The sequence below is a fragment of the Podarcis tiliguerta genome (assembly GCF_965153285.1).
Source record: "Podarcis tiliguerta genome assembly, chromosome: 1".
NCBI lineage: Eukaryota > Metazoa > Chordata > Lepidosauria > Squamata > Lacertidae > Podarcis > Podarcis tiliguerta.
Genome location: NC_139534.1, coordinates 122,991,458 through 123,006,397, shown reverse-complemented (window position 1 = coordinate 123,006,397; position 14,940 = coordinate 122,991,458). Strand labels below are relative to the sequence as shown.

At 45.3% G+C, this 14,940-nt stretch overlaps 1 protein-coding gene across 2 annotated transcripts in view; it reads right to left on the bottom strand.

Annotated features, from left to right (window-relative positions):
- Positions 1-14,940, bottom strand: part of AKT1 (AKT serine/threonine kinase 1) — a 120,174-nt gene that overhangs the window by 26,598 nt on the left and 78,636 nt on the right. For both annotated transcript variants that reach the window (XM_083438087.1, XM_083438088.1), the window contains exons 3-7: positions 11,761-11,889; positions 4,675-4,786; positions 2,100-2,247; positions 1,058-1,189; positions 840-905 (exon numbers count right to left, since the gene is read on the bottom strand). In XM_083438087.1, coding sequence (XP_083294213.1) covers positions 840-905; positions 1,058-1,189; positions 2,100-2,247; positions 4,675-4,786; positions 11,761-11,889 — 587 coding nt within the window. The remainder of the gene's footprint in view (positions 1-839; positions 906-1,057; positions 1,190-2,099; positions 2,248-4,674; positions 4,787-11,760; positions 11,890-14,940) is intronic.

Genomic DNA, 14,940 nt, shown 5'->3' with positions numbered 1-14,940 from the left:
ATCTCAATTTTCAAGTGGTCAATGGGGGGGTGGGATGAGTTTAGAAGCCACTGTTCTACCATGTGTATGTGAAGTACAAGAGGCAGACACACACTCTTAAAAATAAACAAGAGTGGTCAAAGTGCTGGTTGGCTGTAACCAACAGGACCGTCACGGCCATCTTTGGAAGATCATATCTTGGCTTAATAAACTGAGATATAAACAAGTTTTTCGGCCAGTCATGCAACCCATCTAGTGCCACCATGAAGGAAGGCACGAGCAAGCCAGGAAATCTTACTTTAGCTCTACTTCCCTGTTTTGTACAAACTGGGAAACTACAGTAAACGAGTCTGAAACAAGCCGGAATATTTAGCTGCAATCTGAAGTCGACAATATCCTGACTTATTCTGAAGCAATCATCCATTGTTTCCCGGTTCAGATGGAACTGGAAACTGTGGTTAATAGAAGGCTTCATGGTTCGCCTGTTCTTGCTACAAAGGGAGGAACAAAGGGGCTGAACCATGGGGGTAGGGGTGGGAGGCAAGATAATAACTCAAGATTCCTATGCCAAGATTTGGTTGCCTGAATGAGGCCTGTGTGTTTAAGAGAAGGCATCTTCCCCTTCACATTTGGGCGTTTAGTAGAGGGAAATATCCATGCAGCTGTGCTATGCGCAAAGCAGCTCTGAATCCCATTACAATCAATGGGGAAATGGCTGGCATGCCATCAAGTACTTAAATCTACCATTCTCTGATTTGGAAAAACATATGGCTCCAAGGTTCCTATTAATTAAAACGACCAAGGCACGCACGCACACCCATCTCACAGATTATGGGCTGCCCTTAAGAGAGAACACATACCGTTAAGAAAGGATGTCTAGAGTTCTGCAAAACACGGTTTTCTGTCAGCGTATGAGCCACTTCATCCTGAAGAACAACCCAGTAAGTTCGTGAGTGAACAACAGCTATTGGACTGATATTACTTTGATGAATATATAGATGAAACCTGTTACTGTTATAGCCCTCCCCCAAAATCTTACAAAATTAATCTAAACATTTTAAAAAAACAAAGCGCTAACCTTTGCGACAATGACTTCCTTCTTCAGAATTTTCATGGCGTAATATCGCCCGGTTGCTTTTTCTTTTACCAGGATCACCTTTCCAAAGGTACCTTTCCCCAGAAGCTTAAGATACTCAAATTCAGTCATAGTCTGTTGAAGACACGTTTCAAAGGTGGTTAAGAGGCTTACAGGCCAACGTCCCGAAATATTTGAACAAAGCAAAATGAATGACAACATTGAGGAATCCTTTATTTATATATGTATGTGTGTATATACAGGCAAGTCCCCATTTACGCACATTTGAGCCGCTCGCAACCACGCATGTGCGCATTGCCGCAAACCTAGAAGTGGCACTTGAAGGGGCAAAAATGGCCCCCCAAAAGTATGAGAATGACAAAAATGGCATGAAAAAAGCGTCTGACAATCCCACGTGCCTTTGCTAGCGCAATCCCAGGAGAGCTGAAGGTTTTTTAAAGGGTTTATCAAGGGTTTCCCAAAGGTTTAGAAGGTGCTTGCAGGTTTTCCCAATAGTGCTCCCAATATAACCCTCATTTAAATGGGGAGTTGCCTGTATGTTTGTGTGGAGACTTAAAGGAGAGTCTTTGCCAACCACCATCGAGAAGACACAGATAAAGAATGGCCCTCTCACGAAACAGTGGGATCAGCTTGAGAAAGAACTCAATTCATTGCTGCCCCGTTGAAAGCTGTGTGTGGCGCTGTCTCTGAAGATTGTACACACACACACACACACACACACACACACACACACACACGTATTCCAGGCCCAATTCAAAGTGCTGGTTTTGACCTATAAAAATCCCTAAACAGCTCAGGACTGCAATACCTCAAGGACTACGTTCCCATATGAACTGATCTACGCCCCCTCCACAAGAGAACGGGCCTTTTCTTCAGTTGTTTCCTGACCACTAGGCCATGCTAGCCAGGGATGATGAGAGCTGGGAGTCCAGCAACATTTGGCTACCTCTGGCTCTGTAGCAACACAGGCCATAGGGAATGTTAATGCTTGGGCGAGAAAACACACCTCAACCCCAATACTTACTACTTTGTGTTTTGGCTTTGTCATAGAAATTTCCATTTCTTCGGCGCCTGAATTATCGCTGGGCGAACCGGATCGAAAATCCATTATTTCCTCTTCTTGTTTCTTAAGGCTGTCTGCTACGGTTTGGATGGCTTTTGTCCATTCATCCCTAAACAAACAAGAAGTCACGATTGAGATTCCTGCCCACCACAAGCATATTGCATCATTGCTTAAAAAGCTGCTAAAACACAGGTGGGCTCCAGGTATTTTGGGAAAGAATGCTGGCATAAACACAAACTCATGCAGCTGCAGTTTGGCAACATCTGGGGGGCCAATGGTTCCCACACCTGGCTTAGATCTACACTGGGGTCCTCCAGTTCTCCCTAGTTGGCTCATGGGGCAGTTTTCATGCCCCCATGATGTCAGGAATGAGGCAGGTAAGGATGGAACTTACAGCTCCTGGCTATTCCTTTATTTATTACATTTATATACCACCTTTTTTCTTCCAAGGATCTCAAAGTGGTGTACATGGTTCTCCCCCTTCCAATTTCATCCTCACAAGAACCCTGTGAGGTAGAGGTTGTTAGGCTAGTGATGTTCGGTTTCACCTAAACAGATGTGTGGAGCTGTTGTATGTCACATGTCTGTTTACATTCCAGCACAGCTTGCTGGGAACTTGAACTTGTGTATAGCTTTTGCTTATGCTTCTTCTCTTGGACATGACAGAGAGCAGACATGTTTTCTTTGTCCTGATCTATGCCGAATAAACTACTTGTAAATATGCTTTACATATGCCTCTGTCCGGCCTTCCGTCGCGAAGAGTTTGTTATCTCTGCTGGCTTGCGTGCTCAGCTTCTGAAAGCTCTAAGTCGCACTTTTGATGCAGAAACGAGGACTAGAGTTTGACTGGCTGCCGGCCGGTGGGCTGGAGCCAGCTGGGGGTCTGCCAATTGCCCCCGTTCCCTTGGACGCATCGCAACAGAGGTTAGGTGAAGAGATGGTGACTGGCCCAGGGTCACCCATTGAGTTGCGTGGCTGAGTGGGAATTTGAACCCTGCTCTCCCAAGTCATAGTCCGACATTCTAACCATTATGCCACACAGGGTCTCCCACCCACCTATCAGACAATGGGGGGTGGGAGCACCCCTCATTCAAGGCTTTGAAATAATTTGTGGTACTTAAGTTAAAAACAAAGCATAAGGGATAATAAAAAACTAAAAAGGAGACAGTTTACCAAAAATTGAAAAGAGAACTGTGTTGAGGATGAAGGAAGTCAATTGGAAGAAAAGAAGAGTTGAAATACAGTATATATATTTCGTAGCCAAGTTGTTTTGTAAAAGTTTCTGTACATTGTTATGTTTTATTTGTATCTTTGTTTTTTGTTCTGTCGTGTTTTTGTTTGTGTTTTTTTGATTGGACATTATTGTTTTTTGGTTAGTTTGATAAGTGTGTATGTGTTGTAAAATAAACTAAAAATGAAATGAAATGAAAGGCATCTCGCTCTCCTCTCTGCATTTCTCCTTCTAACCTCTGCAGAGCTACAGATGGGGAAAATTTGAAGATGGGGAGAGTTTGAAGAAGTGCTCCCACCTGCCTATTACTTGATAGAATCAAAGAACTGCAGAATTAGAAGGGACCCCTGTGGGTTATCTAGTCCAACCCCCTCCATGCAGGGATATCATCTATGTCTTCCTGTTTGTAGAATGCTCTCCCCAGGAAGGTTCAGCTGGTGCCTTCATTCTGTTCCTTTAGGTGCCAGGTGAAAGCGTTCCTCTTTAGCCAGACCTTTGGCTCGTGAACGTCTGATGCCCTTTTAAATGTGTTGTGGAAGAGGGGGTTATTGGTTTGCTTCTGTTCTTAATTTTAGCATGTATCCTGTGCTTTTTATATTGAAGCGTTAACGCTGTGAACCGCTCCGATATCTATGAGTATAGGGCGGTATAAAAATTTAATACAGTGGTACCTCGGGTTACAGACGCTTCAGGTTACAGACGTTTCAGGTTACAGACTCTGCTAACCCCGAAATATTACCTCGGGTTAAGAACTTTACCTCAGGATGTGAACAGAAATCGCACACCAGCAGTGCGGCAGCAGCGGGAGGCCCCGTTAGCTAAAGTAGTACTTCAGGTTAAGAACAGTTTCAGGTTAAGAATGGACCTCCAGAACGAATTAAGTTCTTAACCCGAGGTACCACTGTATATAGTAATAATAATAAATAACTCAAGTACCCATGATAGGTGGCCATCCAACCTCTGTTTAAAAAGCTTCAAGGAAGGAGAGTCCGCCACCTTCCGAGGGAGCCAAACAGATGGCCTGGGGGGGGGGGGGAGAGCATTTCTGGATTCCTTCCCCAGTTCATCTCCAAATTTGTGTGCATGTGTGTACACCCCCACCCACCCCCCAATCAGTTCCTTCTGCAAGAACCTCTAATCCACCCCCACCCAAGTGGGAAATGAGACTCTTTAAAACCCACAGCACCAGAGCTCGTAATAAACAAAGCAAAGCTCTGGAGAAGAAGGCGCGCTCTTAATAACGCTGAACGTTTACATCTGCTTTTTTGCAAGTTGCCTTTGTATTTAAGTCTGAACGAGACATACCGCTCCTCCGGAGTCTCCACATGAAACGTTCTTTCAATTACTGTAGTCCACTGCAGGCACCGGATGATGAATGTGTTTGGTTTGGGTCTCTCCGTCTTCATCAACTGGCACTCTAGCACAGATCGAGGGAGGGAAGTCATGGTACGTAAGCAGGTTTAAATAATCATTTGTCTTTATTCTTATCTAACAAACTGTTGCGATTAATCAGGCGTGGAAATCTCCGCAAGTAGCTCTTCGGGAGAGGGGCAGCCGCCGGCTGAGAAGAGCAAACAGAACAGCCGGGTGGATGGGATGCCTTCAAGATGCTGCACTTTTGACAGTGCAGAATACGGCCACTGGAAATTCTGCCTGGCCAAAGATTAAGCTCGGCTGGCGTAGGACAGAAGTTTAGCACGGCGTGGAGGAAGTGCCCCAGATTTGGCGCCTGTACGCGTGCCATGCTTTAACCTCAACACACACACCCCCCCGCAAAAAAAGAATTCTGTGCTCACAAAACTGAAATTCTGCACCAAGAAAAACTGGATTCTGCGACTTGTATAAAATGAGCTGGCACAATTTATCCTGGGTCCACCCATCAGGAGGCAGGGATACAAAAAATTACTCACTAAATAACAATAATTTTATTATTTATACCCTGCACATCTGGCTGGGTTTCCCCAGCCACTCTGGGCGGCTTCCAGCACATATAAAAACATAATAAAACATCGACCCTTAAAAATGTCTAGCTCCAAGGGACACTTTTTTCAAAGCCACCCACCCGGCGTCTGACATTTCGGCACAGGCACTGCCCAGGCACTTTCTAACATACCCTTGGCATGTGGCCTTTGGAAGGCTGTGAAAGCCGAGAATGTGGCCCTTGAGTTGATCTATACTGTCTTCTGTGCCATTCATTTTTCTTGCACCCCGCTTTGCGAGAGAGCGGCCCCCAAAAGCAGGTTTTAAAACATTTCTGAAGTTCTCTACCCTCTCTCTTGTAGTGTGCAGTGGTTTTTTTTTAAAGTGTGAGATCTCCAAGTTGTGCATTGTGCCTATGTCACTGGCCGCCAACAAGAGATTTGTTGTTGTTGTTTAAAAAAACTAAACAATTCCCCCGCCCATTTCATTTTAATACCACACACTGAATTGACTTTTGCTCCAGCAAAGCACTCTTGCTTACACAGTGTTGCTTGAAACCTCAGAGTATTCATGAAGATATGAACACAAATCCGCTATCAAGAGAATATAACTCACTCAACTTGCAAACCACTAGCTCTTTGGATATGTGCCATGCGCACACTCTGGCCAAGGTTGGCTCTATTAGTGCGGCAACTTAAAGAGCACACCTGCTTTTAAAACTAAAAGCTTTTAATTTGCACACTTACAGCTAGATTAAATATTTATTGCCATTGGCTGAGTTTCCTCCACAACCCACCCCGCCCTTTCATCCTCCTTTAGATGCTGCATTTTGGACCGTATACTTTATGCCTCATTTGCTGCTGAAATTGTGAAGCTTCTCAACGACTACTTTTTTTTAATGGCAAGATCATCTAGTTTTTCATTCATGGCACACCAAGGTTACACGGCGTCCTACTAAAGGGAGTGCAATTAGGTTTTAAAAGTGCATTAAATGAGTAATGAAGAATGAAAGGCGCGCTTTAGTGAGATCAGCACACAAATGCCCTATTTCTGCTAAATCTGGGAGTGTTAAAAACTGGAAATGCAGGAAAAGCCAGAGGCGCTGTCATCACCTGTGCTTTTTTTCAGCGTGTCAGAACCAGCACCTCTTAGGTGGGCGCCATTATAAGAGAATAAGGGAGGTGTTCCTAGTGAGTTCTGGAACCTCTTTTCCTAGAAAAATAGCACTGCATTTAACTGACCTGCACCAGAATCAGGGGCACCAGTATCTCTTCAGGGCTGCCCTGAGTTGTCCGGTGACTTACTGTAACAACCTCGTGGTGAGTTCCGGCACTTACCGTATTTTTTGCTCTATAAGACTCACTTTTCCCCTCCTAAAAAGTAAGGGGAAATGTGTGTGCGTCCTATGGAGCGAATGCAGGCTGCGCAGCTATCCCAGAAGCCAGAACAGCAAGAGGGATTGCTGCTTTCGCTGCGCAGCGATCCCTCTTGATGTTCTAGCTTCTGGGATTCATAATATTTTTTCCCTTGTTTTCCTCCTCCAAAAACTAGGTGCGTCTTATGGTCTGGTGCGTCTTATAGAGCAAAAAATACAGTATTTTTCTTGGGGAAAAGCACCGGTCATCACAAGTCTGCAGTTGTGGGTGTCACCTCACCCACTCAACAGGGGTGCATACAAATCTCCTTCCAGGGTTTTCTTGACTCTGGACCAGTGGTTTCCAACCAGAGTGCCATGCCACCCTGGGGTGCCTTGAATGATGGTCAGGGGTGCCGTGGGAAACACTGGCCCCTGTCCCTCTTTCCTTCCCTCCCTCCTGAGATGCCCTCTCGCGTCTTTGCCTCCCCAAGGCTTTGACAGCTGTTTGTTGCAGCAGCCCTGGCTATAAGCCCCGCAGGCGAATGGTGCCTCTGGCAGGCAGCTCTCTTTGGGGCGGGGGCAGGGGGGACAGCTCAGGGACCAGGGACGGCAGCAGCAGCTGCCCGGAGGACTGTCAAGGAGAGGGGAAAGGAGGGGAGGCTGTGGGAACACCCCACAAGGGTGTGTTTGAAAAGGGGTGAGAGGTTGCCAGCTCTGCAGACAAAGGGAGGCATAACTGGGCTCCTGAGCCCCACAGGGGGGGCCGCAGGAAGGATGTAGTTGGTCAAGGAAGCTCAAGGTTGAAAACCTCTGCTTAGAATGTCGGTCCATTTACAGCCAGCTTGGAGCTCTCAATGCCCCAAGTCTACTACTGACCAATCAGGGCTTGGGAGAATTCTGCCACGAACCAATCCCTTGCGTTTGTTTTCTTCCTTGGCTTGATGGAGAAATGAGGCGGCCATTTTCCCAGGTGCAAAGACAGATGGCACCTGCTAGGGCAGCGTTTGGCAACTCTGGTTTAGACTACAACTCCCATCAGCCACAGGCAGAACAGCTGTAGTCCAAAATATCTGAAGAGCACCAGAGCTAGCGAAGGCAACTGTGGAGACAAGACACTAGGCACTCCCACCCCCTGCTATTTGGCATTGGGGGGGGGTGAAGATACAAAAGCCAAGATTAATCAGCCACTGCCGATCCCAGCTTGGACTAAAACATGCATTGGCGAAAGTGTGGAGAGCAAGACAGGAGGAGGAAAATGCGGCAGCAGTCGAAATTATTCTGACCTCAAGTATGACACCCTATTATTGCTTTTTGATACATGGAAAGGAATGAGGCCATTTAGAATCGACACGTTTCCTCTAAATCAGCGCTGCCCTGTTGATATTTGCTAAGCTTGCTGATCCAGCAGTCCTTAAAAGCACACAGCAAGATGAATAATAGAGATTTGTCAGTTAATAACCACTATAATTCAAGTATGTCACGCAGAAATGTTTTGTTTAGTGAACAATATGCTGTCTAATTACCCTGCTCAATCATTACAGAACGCATCAAGAAGGGGAGAAAGCTTCATTTGAAAACTTGCACGGTACTTTAAAAGAAAAAAAAGAGAGGGGGGGTGGAATTATGCCACTTCGTTGTGCTTCCTGAACTACAGGCTCACCCCACCCAATTAAACAGCAATGGCAGTAAGGAAACTTGCAATGCATTGGGGATTCCGAAGGATGGCTGTGTTGTTTCTGGAAGTGTGAATTAGGACAGGCCTGCGTCAAGACACCAAATGAACCTTCTCCTGAGCTTCACATCGGACCAGTTGGCCACAGTGAGAACAGGATGCTGGATTAGGTGGGCCCTTGGCCTGATCCAAGAAGGACACTGACAAACTGGAACGTGTCCAGAGGAGGGCAACCAAAATGGTCAAAGGCCTGGAAACGATGCCTTATGAGGAACGGCTAAGGGAGCTGGGCATGTTTAGCCTGGAGAAGAGGAGGTTAAGGGGTGATATGATAGCCATGTTCAAATATATGAAGGGATGTCACATAGAGGAGGGAGAAAGGTTGTTTTCTGCTGCTCCAGAGAAGCGGACACGGAGCAATGGATCCAAACTACAAGAAAGAAGATTCCACCTAAACATTAGGAAGAACTTCCTGACAGTAAGAGCTGTTCGACAGTGGAATTTGCTGCCAAGGAGTGTGGTGGAGTCTCCTTCTTTGGAGGTCTTTAAGCAGAGGCTTGACAACCATATGTCAGGAGTGCTCTGATGGTGTTTCCTGCTTGGCAGGGGGTTAGACTCGATGGCCCTTGTGGTCTCTTCCAACTCTACGATTCTATGATTCTATGATCCAGCAGGGCTCTTTCCAATGTTCCTGGGATGATGCTACACTGGGCATTCTGAGACATGGCGTGATTTTGTTTTTAAATAGCTAGCAGCTTTCCAGCTGCAGTTTCCAGGTAAGGCTACAGCTTGGCACACCAGGACGAGAAGGGGAAGGTTTCAATGCACCAACTACCTGAACCCCAACAGCCGCTAAGGATGGCGTATACTGATACCAGGATGTTCCCAACAAGCTCTTTGCAATGCAGTTGTGTTACGTTTCCAAGCGCAATTCAAAGTGTTGGTGTTGACCTTTAAAGCCCTAAACGGCCTCGGCCCTGTATACCTGAAGGAGCATCTCCACCTCCATCGTTCAGCCCGGACACTGAGGTCCAGCTCCGAGGGCCTTCTGGCGGTTCCCTCACTGTGAGGAGTGAGGTTGCAGGGAGCCAGGCAGAGGGCCTTCTTAGTAGTGGCGCCCGCCCTGTGGAAAGCCTTCCTACCAGATGTCAAGGAAATAAACAACTGTCTGCCTTTTAGAAGACATGTGAAAACAGCCCTGTATAGGGTAGTTTTTAATGTTTGATGTTTTATTATGTTTTTCCTATTTGCTGGAAGCCGCACAGACTGGCTGAGGCGCCCCAGTCAGAAGGGCGGCATATACATAATTAATTATGATGATGGTGATGTTTTTTCAGTACATCGAGATGCAAACTTACGCCACTTTTCTTAAGGGACCAGTTTGGTCCCTAATTGCCTATTCGGGGGGGGGGGGCAGAAACCAAAAACAAACAAAAAAACACAAACCCAAACTTACCCCCACCCCTATTCCTCACCTGTCATTTCCCCATGGAAAGGAGTTAAATGTTAAAACTATTACTTGTTTGTGTTGGTTGGACCTTTGAAGGGTAGGTTGGACAGTGCAAAGTGTTGCTGATGTGAACAGACAACCGGGCATTCATATGCAAATTGTTGTTGTGAGGGTAACAGGCACCAGGCATTATACTAGCAACTTCCTAGAATGTCAAAATATTTACTCTGCCTCCAAACACTTAAAATGAAAGGGAGTGGGGGGGAGAGGGAAAAACTTTTCATGCAGGGGAGGTGTCAAACTGGCTCCCCCATTGATGACACTGAGATCAGAATGTATTTTAATTATTTGATTTTTATTTTATGTAAATTGTGTTACTTTTACTGTTGTTAGCCGCTCTGAGCCCGGCTTCGGCTGGGGAGAGCGGGATATAAATATATTATCATCATTATTATTGTTGCTGTTTTGTTGTTGTTGTTGTTGTTGTTATCAGCAGTGAGAAAGGATCCTTCACTCTCCTGTTTGTCACTAGAGGGTTTTCTAAGGCAACTGGGGTAGATGCAAGAGTGATGAAGAGAAGGCAGTTGGGGTATCAGGCTGCTTTCAGAAGCACAAAATAATGGGTGAAATCCCAGGACTACCAGCCACGCTGCTTTATTAATTACATTTCCTTCTGGGTTCAGGTGCAGTTTGGGTTGCCCTGATGGATGGCCTGTATCAAGAGCAGGACATCATATGGATCTTAAACAGCACCGGGGACAAGACGACACCCTTTTCTAGTAGCCTGTTTGGTTTCTATGCTGAGCACACAGCGGTCCATTTCTCCGCCACCGGCCAGTTCATACACATGCATGGAATACCTGGTCACCTATAGCTACCAGAAAAGCCCTATAGGAGACCAGGAATTCCATTTAGGAAGCTGAAATAAAAGGCAGGTTTCGTTGCAGCGAAACAAAGAGACTGATAGTCATATGATTCCTGGTCCTACGATCAATTAGTGGCCTTGTGGATTTTTTAATCAGATTTTATTTTTCAACAGGTCATCTGGAAGGAGTTTTTGTTATGTCTCTCTTGACTTTTTGGTCTGTCAGCTGGAAAGAAGCCCTTGCTGACCTGTGTGCATGTTGTGTTTTTTTTTTATAAAAAGAAATTAAAAATAATAATTCATAAAATTTATACACCACTTGATTGTGAAACAACATCAACCCTCAAAGCAGCAACTGAGAGATGGCACAGTCCCATTATGTGGGGTGACAAATACAGTGGTAGGTACCATGGAAGTCGAACATAATTCATTCCGGAAGTCCATTAGACTTCCAAAACATTCAGAAACCAAGGCGCGGCTTCTGATTGGCTGCAGGAGGCTCCTGCAGCCACTCAGAAGCCGTGTCAGACGTTCAGGTTCCAAAGAACATTTGCAAACTGGAACACTCACTTCCGAGTTTGCGGCATTTGGGAGCCAAAACGTTCAACTCACAAGGCATTCGGGATCCAAGGTACGACTATATACAGTGGTGCCTCGCAAGACGAAAAGAATCCGTTCCGTGAGTCTCTTCGTCTAGCGGTTTTTTCGTCTTGCGAAGCAAGCCCATTAGCAGATTAGCGGCTATTAGCGGCTATTAAAGGCTTAAGGGATTAGCAGATTAGCTGCTAAAAGGCTATTAGCAGCTTAGTGCCTTAGAAAAAGGGGGTGGGGAGCGGAAAAAAACCCCCAGGAATCGCAAGGCATTTTCGTCTTGCGAAGCAAGCCCATAGGGAAATTTGTCCTGCGAAGCACCTCCAAAACGGAAAACCCTTTCGTCTAGCGGGTTTTCCGTCTTGCGAGGCATTCATCTTGCGGGGCATCACTGTAACTAAATAAATTAAATATGCCCATGGAACCAAGTCTGCAACAAAGCCCACAGACCATCGAATCAGATAAGTTACGCTTGAAATAAGTTTTAGTAAGCAAGCAAGAAACAGTAAAAGGATGGTTGTTGAGAAAATACTCACGAGCCACAGAAAAGTTATTTAAGGGGGATTCTCTCTGGTCCACATCTTGCGGCCGCTCCTTGTAGCCAATGAACGTGCCATCATTTTTCAGCAGGAAATACCTTGGCCTCCATGTTTTAATGTACTCCCCTGGAAAGGTTGAGGTGAAGAAAAACAAAACAGCGCCCGGTAAATGTGGATAATTGTATTCGTTTCGTTCCAACCTTTTCTACGCCACTTGGCACAACAGTTTTTAAGCAGTGCATAAGGATGAGGTTGCAATGGAGACTCGTAAGATACAACTGGCTAAAATGAAACATGGAAATCAGATAATCTAATTTAAAATGCCCAATGAATTAAATACTTCGCTGAAGCCAAAAGGCTTGCTGCAGGTGAACAGCGTGGGTTGCACCTACCAAAGTTCAATTCTGAGTAGACTTGTGAAATGAAACCAAGCTAGCCACATGAAGAAATTTCAAATAGTCCACCCTAGACAGGGATTAACAGTGGATGCAAACCAGCTGCCCTGTGTTGAAAAGCAGAATACAAATCTACTAAGATCAATGGTGAACCCAGACTACGCCACGTAACTTAATAGTTAAATTATGCTTTAGTTCACCTATCCTGTTGTTTTGGGGCGAGAGCTATATTAAGGTTACCAGATTTTTTTCCATTGAATCCGGTGACACTTTTCAACTTCAGTAGGAATGATAGAATTTTGTATGGGGACTGATTTGTAAATCTGGGGACTGTCCCCGGGAAACGGGGACATCTGGTAACCTTAAGCTATATCCCCAAATGCAGCAGGGAATTGCAGCGAAGGCAAAAAATGTCCCCCAAGCTTACCTAGCACACTGAGTGACTCTGCTCATGCCAACAGGAAACCTGCAGTTGTGTGCAATGACACAGCGTGACCCATAGGGGGCCTCCCTCCACACAGTCACAGAGCGTTTTGCTAGAAAGCATTTTTGATGCATTACTGTATTTTAATATTTTGTTGGAAGCCGCCCAGAGTGGCTGGGGAAGCCCAGCCAGATGGGTGGGGTATAAATAATAAATTATTATTATTATTATTATTATTAATTACAAAAGCAGGTACAGGACAAGGAAGAATCTTGCGGCACATTAAAAGGCCAACCCGTTTTTATAATGGGATAAGCTTTCATGGACTTCTTCTGCAAGTTGCAAGTGCACCTGCAGTTAGCTTTTCTTCTGCAGCTGAATGACTTGATGCCTGTTTCGTTTCTTATATTAACAATTATGGGATTGGGGAGATGGAGGACTTGTAAAGCAGCGAGAAAAACCAAAGATTTGTTGACAACTCCCCAAGTTTTCGGAATGCAGACCCTTTCCAACACCCCCCTCCCTTTAATATTTATTTTTTAACTACTACAGAGAATAAATAAATAAATAAGAATAAAACCGAGTTTGGGAATCACAAATCACAGCAATCACAACTTGTCCTAAAACTGTTCAGAGCTTCTAGAGATTCACTTTCCAAGCAGAGAGGAAGGCTGCGTACGAATTTTCCCCCACTCAGCATCAAAGCCCATAATAATAAATGCAATAAGTCACCTATTTGATCCCCTAATTGCGACGCCTGACTTGAAAGAGATGGTGTTCTCCCCACGGTCCTCTCATAACACCGAAAAGTAATCTTTACTCTCAGTGTTCTTGATCACAGGCCATGCTTATTTCCCAAAACGCAGATCTCTATTTAAAGCAGCTTATTGTTTTTTTAAGTACTACTGCTACAACTACCGTGAGTTATTGCAAAAAAAAAAACCTTAAACAGTGAGGCGCCGGACAAAGAGAAAAGAAATAAAACAGCTGCTATGTTTAAAAGTGTTTTTTTAATGCAATTTCAACAAAAATAGAAAGAAACGACGTTTACTTTGTGCAATTAAAAATGAAAGTACTGTATTTTTTGCTCTGTAAGACTCATTTTTTCCCTCCTAAAAAGTAAGGGGAAATGTGTGTGCGTCTTATGTGGTGAATGCAGGCTGCGCAGCTATCACAGAAGCCAGAACAGCAAGAGGAATTGCTGCTTTCACTGCACAGTGATTCCTCTTGCTGTTTAGGCTTCTGAGATTCAGAATATTTCTTTTTCTTGTTTTCCTCCTCCAAAAACTAGGTGCGTCTTGTGGTCTGGTGCGTCTTATAGAGCGAAAAATATGGTATTTAACCACCTTGGAGTCCAGACAACTGGACTAGAAACCAGATTCCAAGAGAAATTCTACCCATACACCAATTGTTGCTGGAATCTGTCTGTCTCGAGAGACAATGGAGCGCGCCTCTTGGGGGGGGGTGTTAAATAATACTAATGATAATTTATTATTTACACCCCGCCCATCTGGCTGGGTTTCCCCAGCCACTCTGGGCGGCTTCCAACAAAACACTAAAATACAATAACCTATTAAACATTAAAAGCTTCCCTAAAGTCAAACTGCTGCATTAGCAGCACCAAAGTGACCTCCCTGGAGTGCAAGCCCAGGCAGTATGTGTGTATGGAGGGTCCTGGGCTGCCCAGCCAACAAGACCCCACTCTCGACCTTCCTGACGTGGTCCAAAGGAAAGCAGGGCAATACGTTAGGCACAAGATTGGCTGCAGGAGTTGCCAGAAGGAGACGTACAAGGCGCCATCCAACCGTCTTAGGAACTTCACTCTGGATTTGTGTAGGTTTTAGTCTTTTCTTCTCCCAAGGAGTTTTAGGACCAGGGTTTTCCTTCTCCTAGGTGGGCAACCTTCCTAGGTTGATGAGCCCCATCTGCCCCTCACTTCCCTCTGCAGCACGTGCAGAAACCGCCTTCTTGACCGCTGGACCCACTATTGGTCTCGTTCGTTCAATCCCCTGGAGCCTGTCTTTGCACGCAGAGGAAGTCAGTTTTTTTGCACTTGGGCAAAAACAACGAGAGGCACAAATACAAGATGGGTGACACCTGGCTTGAGAGCAGTACATGTGAAAAGGATCTGGGAGTCTTGGTTGACCACAAACTTGACATGAGCCAACAGTGTGACGCGGCAGCTAAAAAAGCCAATGCAATTCTGGGCTGCATCAATAGGAGTATACATCTAGATCAAGGGAAGTAATAGTGCCACTGTATTCTGCTCTGGTCAGACCTCACCTGGAGTACTGTGTCCAGTTCTGGGCACCACAGTTCAAGAAGTACACTGACAAACTGGAACATGTCCAGAGGAGG